General features: G+C 36.0%; 1 protein-coding gene across 1 annotated transcript; it reads right to left on the reverse strand.

Moving 5' to 3' along the window:
• Nucleotides 1–7,913: 7,913 nt before the first annotated feature.
• LOC141704210 (uncharacterized) lies at nt 7,914–9,839 on the reverse strand. Its single transcript, XM_074507505.1, has one exon. It carries the CDS (start codon nt 9,837–9,839, stop codon nt 7,914–7,916), a length of 1,926 nt encoding a protein of 641 aa, XP_074363606.1.
• Between the last annotated feature and the right edge of the window lie 1,204 nt (nt 9,840–11,043).

Raw genomic sequence — 11,043 nt, forward strand, 5'->3', positions numbered from 1 at the left:
TCAATCCTAATTCTTCTTAATTTGAAGTCAAGATGATTGTTGACTTGCCTTATGTGATTGATGATGATTTCACTAGCTTCATCTTTGGACTTTAGAATATATATTCAAGAGAACTTGAGAAATCATCTACAATTACTAGGAAATATCTTTTCCTTGAGACGGACAACACATTGACTGGTCCAAACAAATCCATGTGCAACAATTGCAAAGGTTCTTCAATTGTTGAATCAAGCTTCTTTCTGAATGATGCTTTTAATCTGCTTTCCTTTCTGGCAGGCATCACACCAATCCATCCTCAGTAAACTCCACTTGAGGAATACCTCTGACCAATTCTTTCTTGACTAGCTCATTCATGGTTTTGAAGTTTAGATGGGATAGCTTCTTGTGCTATAGCCAACTTTCATCTTGACTTGCTTTACTGAGAAGACAAGTTATTGATTCTGTATTTGATGAGTTGAATCAGCTAGGTACACATTTCCTTTTCTCACTCCAGTTAGAACCACTTTGTTGCTCCTTTTATTGGTCACAACAGAGGCTTCTGAATTGAAGGTGACTGAGTTGCCCCCTATCACAAAGCTGGTTGATACTCAAAAAATTATGCTTGAGTCCATCCATTAGGGCAACCTCTTCAATGATGACATTATCCTTTGAAATCAAGCCATATCCAACAATATAACCCTGATGTCATCTCCAAAAGTGATACTTGGGCCAGCTCTTTCCTTGAACTCAGTGAGTAGGGTAGAATCTTCAGTCATGTGTTTTGAGCAACCACTGTCTAGATACCAAAGATTCTTTCTATTTTTCTGCACACATCAAAACCAAATCAAGTTGAGTTTGGTACCCAAGTTCCTTGGGTCCTGCCTTGTTAGCCTTTTTCTTTGGTTTCTTAGGTTTGACCTCATTTGATATAGGGATTCTAGATTCATCCTTAGTCATTTGAGTTGGACCTTTGAAACCAGTCATTAAATAGAATTATCATGCACATTTTGGTTTACATGAAAATGCATGCTATTTGTAAACATGTTATTCTAGTAATGTAAGTCATATGTCATAGGCCTATTTGTATATTCGAGGATTCAACTCAACTCAAATAAGAATGTAATAAGTAAATAGTGGATCGACCGTCAGAGAGATCTCGCAAAGTAATATCTGTCAAAGGATTCAGAACAAGGTTCATCTACAGACTTGAGGAGTTAATTCACTGGAAGAAGTTCAAGAAGTTGATCATGCCTCAATGATATAAATCAAGATCGTGGATTTAATCAAGTGACAGAGATCTCGTCAGAGTATCATTAATTACAAGGATTTAATCTGAAGAAAATCAAAGTGTCAAAGTCAAGACATGAAGAAACGTCACGGAAGTTAGTCACTCATGAACCAGACAGTACATCGAGTGTCAACATTGAAGTGGTGGAATTGATTCATAATTTTCAGTGATTTTCAGAAGATTTGCAGAAGGATGGGTGATGTTGAAGACTAGAATTAATTCTCTATTAATTAATTAAGTCATCTAATTTAATTAAGAAAATAAATTATATCTGCTAAGAATAATTTATTTATTAATTGAATTAATTGATTAATTAATTCTGAATTAATTTTAGGAATTTTCAGAATTTAAATTGGATTAAAATTCATTTAAATTCAGCAAGTCAAACTGATTGTACTAGTATGACAATCGGTATGACAATCAATAGTCATACCGAAAGTCATGCTAGTACAAACAATAGTCTCACCGAAAGTTACACTGGGAGGAGGATTGTCTTGCTAGTTCATTCTGATTGTCTTGCTAGTTCATTCTGATAGTCTTGCTAGTTCATTTGATTGTCATACCGAAAGTCTTGCTGAGCTCAGGATTGTCATTCCAGTTCAATTCAATTCTGTTGAATGAATTAAAAAGAAACAGAAGCAGCAGAAAGCATAATCATCCAATACACAAGTCAAAACAAGAACAGAGCAGAAAAGAAAAAGAAGACAAATATTTCATCCTTCATCTGCAAACTTCAAGATTAAATTTCTAGATTGTAAAGTTAATTCAATCACTAGAAATCTTATCTTGTTCGTGTGTAACAATCTAGCGGATCAAAATCCCTAGAACTTAATCTCAAATTGCGTTTAGCATTTGAATCTATTTTATTACAAAAATAGAAAAAGTTCATGACGAATTATTCTAGATTTCACTATACCATAAATGGCCTACAGCAACACCAAGAAAATGTTACAACAGGCCCAAAAAAGTGTTACCACAGCCAGAAAAAGGCCTAAGGTAACATAAAAAATTAAGTTGCTTTTTTTCGAGTTACCTTTGGCCCCTAAGGTAACATTACTTTTGCCCTGCTGTAACATTCACTTTTATGTTACAATAGCTGTCAAAGGTAACATAATCTATGTCTATAGTATCACAATATGTATGTTACCTTTGGACTCAGAATTTCAAAAAAAAATGGGGCCCACATGTAGGGCCCACTGGTGGGCCCCATTTTGGGGCCCTATTTGTTTGCAAAGGTAACATACATAATGTGATACTATAGACATAATTTAATGTTACCTTTGATGCATATTATAACAGTAATGTTTTGTATTATACCAATTTCTTTGTAACATTTTTAGTACCTAATGTAACATATTTTTCAAAAAAAAAATTGACAGGATTGGTTTGTAAATTCAAAATGCCATAAAATCTGTTTTTCATCCAAGTCAACCAAATAAACAATTTCAACCAAACTCCATATCAGTTTTCACAAACCCCCACCAAATACTGCGGTTTCACACAATTCACCAACTCCACATACTCCACATACTCCAAAGAACAATTACTTAGTCTAGGACGATAAATAAACATCCAAAAGCTAGTACGATAACACTTGTTACTAGTACGCAAAATAAGATATGTAAAAAGGTGCACATCTGAAATCTAAAGTCCAGAGCCTCCGGTAACTGGTGTGAGGTAATTGTCATTATCGCTGGTTGTGCTGAAATCTTGATGGTTGATTGTGATGCCTGGATTTGCGTCGGCTATTTTCTTAAGTAACCAGGCCATATTCTCCTGCACCTTCTTGTTGACTTGCATATCCACTTCTTCTTGTACCTTCTTTGTCATCGATGCCTCGACTTCACTCACCAGAGTCTGCTTTATCTTTCCTGCCAACTCCTGTACATAAGTATTTGTCGAACCAGCAGTACTGGAGTAACCTTTTGCAGCATCAGGACATCTTCCATGGAGCCAAGATGGCCCATGTTTTTTTCCATCAGAAAGTAGTTCCTCGTTGGGATCTTCGCTCGTACTGATTTTTTCCTTAATCTTTTTCTACATACCAGAAAAACAAACGAACACTTGGTCACACAATAATTTAAATGCTTCACTAACTAATTTCAAAATAACCGAATAATTTAATCCAATTAAATTCACAATTAGTAATCATTAAATAAAAATGCATGCAGGTACATAAATAAAACTTCTAAACACCAAATAAATCATAAAACACAACTAATTAACCATCTTGCGACATTAATGGATATTCAGAAGCACTAAGATTAATAAAAAACACTTACAATCTTGTTTTTTATTTCTTCAGTGTTGGTCTTATACTCACGACCATCAGTACGCTCACGAGTCTCAACAAAAACCTCTGCTTCAGGTGGTGGACGCTGATTCTTTGCCTTTTTTTTCTGACAAAAATGAACAAGTTAGCCAAAAGAAATATAGAAATTAATTTCTAGATATATAGTAATATATGTAACCAGAAGGCTGCCCACATTCATATATTTGCGTAACAACTAGCTTATTGAGGTTAATATGCGTAATTGAGATTCTGGCCATACCATATTGTTTCGAATTTGTGCGAAAGTCTTTGGACCAGTAGTGTGTGTGTCTGTATACTGACATCGACTTCTTGCATTTGTCGCTGCTCTTTTCTACAAAAATGTGAAATAACTTTATGTCACTTAGATCAAATATAAATACATAATTAAATATGAAAGTGCAAGGGGAATTAGAAAACCTTAATGCTTTCATCATTCCAGTACTCCAGCAACATCTTGAAACTCTCAAGGGGAATATCAGTTGGCCTATTTTCCATCCGTTCTTCATCAGTTTCAAATGCTTTATAATGCGCCTTCTTAATTCGGCTCTTACGTGTCTTCCAAGATGACTGAATGGTTTTCAACACCCATGTTTCACATTCATCAGGTATAATGTATCTTTGCTGGAAAAAGTCAACAAAATAAAGAACACAAGTACAGTTAATCAAAGGTAATGTTGCAGAAAAATAAATCACGATAATTAAACAATGTATGTGATACCTTGACATAATTCCACAGTGTATTTTTCAAAGTTTTCGGAACATCACGCGAAGAAACATAGGTAAATGACACGCATCGCTTTGCGAGTGTCCCCAAGAAGTTACTAAGTTCAGAAATTACTTTGTCCTCATCTGAAACGGGCTGGAACCTTTCATTCATCTGAAGGACAACTCGATGGTCCATATTTCTGGTATGAACCCTATCCATCCTCGTCGGTCCTCTCAGCCTTATAGGAACTTCAACTACATATGAGCAAAAATTACTTGCAGGAAAATCAAACAAAGTAGGAATATTATAATAAATTTGATTATATTTATGGGTGTTTTTCTAATATGTCGTATTTCAAAGATTGGTCTATAAAGATGTCTTATTTTTAGTTTTTATTTTTTTAATGGGTGTCTTTATAATAAGCAGCCCTTATTTTTAAAATGATAAATATAGATAACGCATACCTTGGATTCTGGACACTCTAAAGGACCTACTGTCATAAAGAATACATTAATTCTCATGGGGGTTGTGTTTTAATAATTATATAAAAACACAAATAACAATTAACAGCATTATAGATTACATATGCTAATTAAATTTGTGCAAGAAGTTTTACATCTATCACATAATTAACCATGGTTAACTTCACAATTTCATTAACTTAAATGACATAAATAACCTTATGCCAATTAACCTCAATTATAAGTAATTTACTAAACTGATGCAAATTAATCAATTATGGAAAATATATGAATGTGGGTAGCCTCAAAGTGAGTATTCTTTAAGGGGCCTTAAAGGAATAATTCCTTTATAAATAATCAGTTTATGTAATCATAAATAAAGGAAAGAAGATACCTGCTTCCTCCTCTTCTTCAATATCCGGAAAAACATTTTCTTCAACAACATTTTCTGTAGCAGTCTTTGTAGTTGCAGTTGTACTTGGAGAAATTTTCGATTTCGCTGCAGCTGCTTCCTTTTGGCGCTTTCGCATAGCCCAAAAAGCCTCCATTGAACCATTTGCTTCAATTGACGGTAGCTGAATCAGAGGTTCTGCAGGTTCCATATGTGATAATGACTGATTTTCCTTCTCAGTAGCATCCTCGGTTCCTTCCTTCTGTGATATAACAGTATTGGCTCGTGACCGTGTTGTTGGTCCACGTCCAATAAGCACCTTGCTTTTCTCAGTTTTCCCTCTCTGAAACATAAATCATGTAAAACTCAATGTTTGTGTATATATGAATTACAACTATCAACCCCGATGAAACATTTGGGGAAGAATTTAGAAAATGTGAAAATGATAGCTTTATGACATTTATGACATACCTTTTCAGTTCCTGATCCACCATCCTTACTAGCAGCCTTCCTTTGAGTTCCCGATCCACCATCCTCAAGATCCACAGCTGGATCATATTCCTCATCGCTCCCCTCTTGCACATGCTTCTTTTTTTGGATTTATCTTTTAAGATTGAGTTTCTCACTTCAGAAGAGAGTGTAGGAAGATTGAGGGCAAAAAATACTTCATTGTTCCTCTTTACTGTGACAGCTCTCAGTTTTTCATACTCCGTTAGAGGAGGTGGAGGGGGTAGTTTCTGCAATTTCACATAAATTCATGTTAATATAGGTATGACGGAATTACTGGATTAATAAAGGGGTTACATACATGTACTTACATGTACTTAAACAACAATAATCTAACAAGAAAATTATAGGTATTACTGAATTATATGCTAACCTCCAGTTCATTTTCTCCCATACGCTCATCTTCATGAGTATCATGTAAACTCAACTTCCTCCTAACACTTGGAGGAGTTTCACAATCATCACCATCAGTGATTTCCTGCACTCTAGAAAGCCGTGGTGACTTCCGAGTACCCTCTAGGGGAAAGTTCTTTGAGTTCCTCTTCCCAGCCTTATCAACTTGGTTTGCCTTCTTATTCATCTTCTGTTGCTGTAGTTGATGAGTGGTTACAAACTGCCGCTTGACTTGCTTTTTAGCTATAAAGACATAAAAACAATAATTATGAGTTTGAATAAAATCTAAATATAGTAACACCTATATATTTCTGATGCCCCTACAATTAAGGTATATTTCTGAAATGAAATTAATATATTACCTGCTAAGATATCCTTTCTTGGCCGTATTATTACAAATGGCTGCATCTGATCCATTGGTTCGATAGTGCTATCAACGACATTGTCAAGATAAAAATCAACATTTTCACCGTCTGCAGCTCCTGCAGTTAATGAACACAAGTCCACATCATTGGACACCAACTGCCACCCCCCCTGCTTATCACCTTTTCTCATATAAATCCCTCCAATTTCTGAATATTCAAGGTCATCCTTGACATAATCCATCAATACAGGGTACGAAAACCTATCTACTTCGACATTCCTTATAATCAGTTCTTTACCACCGACATACCGTGTAGGCTGAAACTCACCCTGGTGGTACAACCTGAGATTTATGTATGCCATCCTACAAAAAATTGAGAAAGTATAATTAGATGAAATCATTAAAATAATCTGAGACATGGCACTTAAATAAAAAACACTTAAAAATAAACACTTAAAAGAAACATTAAAAGAGCAGTATGCAAGTCAATAAATTTAATAATGCTCTAAATTAAGAAGCGATCGCATAAAGAGCAGGGCAGATTTAAAACTAACAGAACATTATATTAAGAACAAGTTAATTAATTAAAAGAAAATACATTAAAACATGATAAATTAGGCAATTAAGAAGTCACTTCATTAACAGTTGATACATCAGAAACTAGGCCATTGATAGTTACATATTTCGAATTACAAATTTAAGTAGTTTCTTCGTTTGTTCTAGCCTTGATGGGGACTTGTCGTGTTGGGACATCATCTCTGCACCAGTTAATATCCGTGTCTGTTTCTAGAGGAACACTAGTGTGTAAATCATGTAAAACTGGATCCCCGGCTTCTTCATTTGCATTTTCAGCTTCGACATCGCACCAATCCCTTGGCAATTTCTTTATAACATTATACATCATCTTTTCAGTAGGATCTTCTACGTAGAAGACTTGCTGCACCTGTGAAGCTAGCACATATGGATCAGACTTCTGACATAATCTGTTAAAATTAACTCGAGTTAAACCATATACATCTTTCTCTTCCTTATACCAACAACACTTGAACACCACTACAGAAAATTCTCCCCAATAATCAACTTCAAAAATCTCTTCAATTGCTCCGTAGTAATTGACATCGCCGACCAGTGGATTTTGATCTTTTGAACTAGCAAAGCTAGTAGTCAAAGCAGTTAGAAATACCCCACTATTTTGGGTTGTACATTTAGCATCTCGGTACTTTGTATGGAATCGATATCCGTTAAGTACATAACCACTATACTTCTTCGCTGATTGATTAGGGCCCATTGCAAGCACTTCCAATTCCTTTGAAATGTTATCTTTTTTTCCGACCTCCCCCTTCATCCATTTCCAAAATCTTCAGAATGTTCTCTCTCACGATTGTATCTTTTTGACTTGGCTTGTCCTTCTATTAAGATTCGATGCTCCCTACAATAATTACCTAGTTAAAAATCAAGACAAAACAGGTTCTAATTCTATAACAGTTAAACACAATTAGTAGCTAGAATCTTACTCGATTAAACTATCAATTTCTTTATTCCCGCAGTTGAATAGAATATAACGATGAATAGCCATCCATTCAACTTCAACTAAATTCACAGCCTTTCCATCTTTATTTCTGCGTGAACCAATAGGAAATTCTACTTTTTCTGGAAAACTTTCAAATTTTGCAGCCTTGGTAAATTTTGATCCTCCATGGCCACCCAAGAATCTTGAACAAAATATCAAGCATTCTTCGGCCAGGTAACCCTCGGCGATACATCCCTCTGGTTTAGATCTATTCCGCACATAAGATTTCAATTTATTTAAATAGCGCTCAATTGGCCACATGCTTCGAACATGGGCCGGTCCACCAAATACAATTTCTTGGCACAAGTGAATCAAAAGGTGGACCATCACATCAAAAAAAGCCTGAATGAATATAGTCTCAAATTGACAAATAATTTCAATTATTTCTGTTTGCAGCCTCTTAAGATCACTTAAGTCGATGACTTTACTCCAAATACCTCTTAAGAAGGCCCCTAATCTGATAAAAGGGATTGCAACCTCCGGTTTCAAAGATTTCTTCACTGCAAATTGTAATAAGTAGTGCATGAAAAAGTGAGCATCATGACTCTTATAGCCAGATACCTTTCTCTCCTTCATGTGCACACACCGGCTGATATTAGAGGCACTTCCATATGGGAATTTAGCATTTTTAAGGACAGAGCAGAATAAATCTTTCTCTTCATTTGTCATGTCGAATATCGCAGCCCTTATTTCAAGGTGTTTCCCGTCACTTGATAGAACAGGATGGAGGACCTTTCTGATGCCAAGTTCTTGCAAATCTAGGCGAGCTGCTATATGGTCTTTTGTTTTTCCAGCAATATTGAGCAATGTGCCAAGTACTTTATCACACACATTCTTCTCGATGTGCATAACATCAAGGTTATGTCGAGAAACATTGTGCTTCCAGTAAGGCAGATCAAAGAATATTGATTTTTTCTTGAAAGGCGAATTCGACTTAATCTTATTTTTTTGGCGCTTTCTTTTCTTCTCTGGTTTCTTCCCCCCAAAATGATTTACAAATCCTGCCAATAATTCTTCAATGTCTGTTCCAGTTAGAACCTCTGGACAACCTCTCAATTCAATTTGACCATTAAATTTTCTTTTATCAAGCCTCCATGGGTGTTCGGGATGGAGAAATCTCCTATGGTCCATGTAACACATTTTCCGACTATGTTTTAGGTACATAGAGGATGTTTCATAATTGCAAACTGGACAAGCTAGTCTTCCTTTTGTGCTCCATCCAGATAGCATTGCTAGCCCGGGAAAATCACTGATTGTCCAAAGTAAAGAAGCACGCAAGTTGAAAGTATGGTCAGTAAGGGCATCATAAGTCTCAATGCCTACTTCCCACAGCTCATTCAGTTCAGCAATTAAAGGTTGCATGAAGACATCTATATTATTCTTCGGAGACTCGGGACCAGATATGAGTGTCGAGAGAATTAGATTCTCTTGCTTCATACACAGCCAGGGGGGAATGTTGTAGTTAACCAAAATAATTGGCCAAGTACTATGACTTATGTTCATAGTACGAAAAGGATTGAAACCATCAGCGGCTAGGCCCAATCTGATGTTTCTGTTCTCGGATGAAAATTGAGGATAACGAGCATCCAATGCCTTCCAAGCCTCTGCATCAGCGGGATGTCGAAGTTTGCCGTCCTTTTTTCGACCTTTTGCATGCCATAACATCAGTTCTGATAACTCTTTGCTCATAAACATGCGTTGCAACCTTTTTTTGAGTGGAAAGTAGCGCATCACGTTTGCCGGGACCTTGTGAATTAACTTCTTCCCATTATTGTCCACGGCGCCTTTTTTTTCCACTACGACCCACCTTGAAGCACCGCAAGTTTTACAATTTTCTTCTTTTTCATTTTCAGCCCAAAACAGCATACAATTATTGGGGCAGGCGTGTATCCTTTGATAATCGAGCCCTAAATCTTTAATAACATTCTTTGCCGCATTAAAAGACAAAGGAATGTGTGCTTCTGGAAAAGCATCTTTTATCAGCTCTAATAAATCCCCGAAACCCGACTCCGAAATCCCATGAATGCACTTTAAAGAGTACAGCCTAATGATAAAACTTAAGCGGGAAAATTTTTGCAGCCCGGATATAAGGGCTGCTTTCCTTCTTCAAGATGGCCATAAAATTTTTTGGCATCATCATTCGGTCCAGTAGTATCATTAGTACGATGGAACATCTCGTCCAAATTATCTCCGAAGGTAAAGGAATCTTCAAAACCCATATTTTTTGCCCGTTCAATATCTATCCTATGATCTTTGCTCGAAACCTCACAAATCCAATTCGCATACAATGGACAAGGGCCATGACAAATAAGATGATCATAAATAAGATCTTGAGTATGCCACTTGCCATTTCTACAATTCTTGCAAGGGCACAACATTTCATCGCCTACGGAAAATTTGGGAAATGCATTTTCTAAAAAATCCTTTATCCCCTTAATGTAAGGTGTACTGTATTTTGGAAGGGTTATCCATTGACTTAGATCATCATCCATCACTACAGAAAACAGGACAATAATGTTATATTCCTAAAAGAAAACAACGTAGTCGTGAAACCATACACCCATATTGGTTATACGTTCTAACAACACAACGCAGCCGTGAAGCCCTAAGCAGACCGAGGTAATATTTTATGTTCTCATTTTCATTGGTTGTACATACTAATAACGACACAACCGTGAAACCCTAAACCCATATTAGATATGCGTACTAATACAACGCAGAAGTGAAATCCTAACCAATATTATAGATTATATGTATTAATAACAACACAGCATAACAACGCAGCCCTGAAATCGTAAATCCATATTAGATTATACGTATCGAATCCATGTTATATGACCATGAATATACATGTGCATACACCCATTTCCGTATTATCCCATTCCTCCTACCTACCGAACTGTGACAGTTGATGTTAACAAAAATTTAAATACTCGTAAAGGGTTGAAACTCTCAGGAATAAAGGTCAAATTAACATAAATGTAAATACTCATAAACAATTGCATTATAGATACAACAGATATCTACTTACACAATCAATTATATCCACTTGACTATGATGATTTACATG

The sequence above is a fragment of the Apium graveolens genome, unplaced genomic scaffold (genome assembly GCF_009905375.1).
Source record: "Apium graveolens cultivar Ventura unplaced genomic scaffold, ASM990537v1 ctg7555, whole genome shotgun sequence".
In the NCBI taxonomy this organism is placed as follows: Eukaryota; Viridiplantae; Streptophyta; class Magnoliopsida; order Apiales; family Apiaceae; genus Apium; species Apium graveolens.

Bases quoted from the DNA above. Each gene is read 5' to 3' on its own strand.
- LOC141704210 (XM_074507505.1), bottom strand. From the start codon at position 9,839: ATGCTGTTTTGGGCTGAAAATGAAAAAGAAGAAAATTGTAAAACTTGC.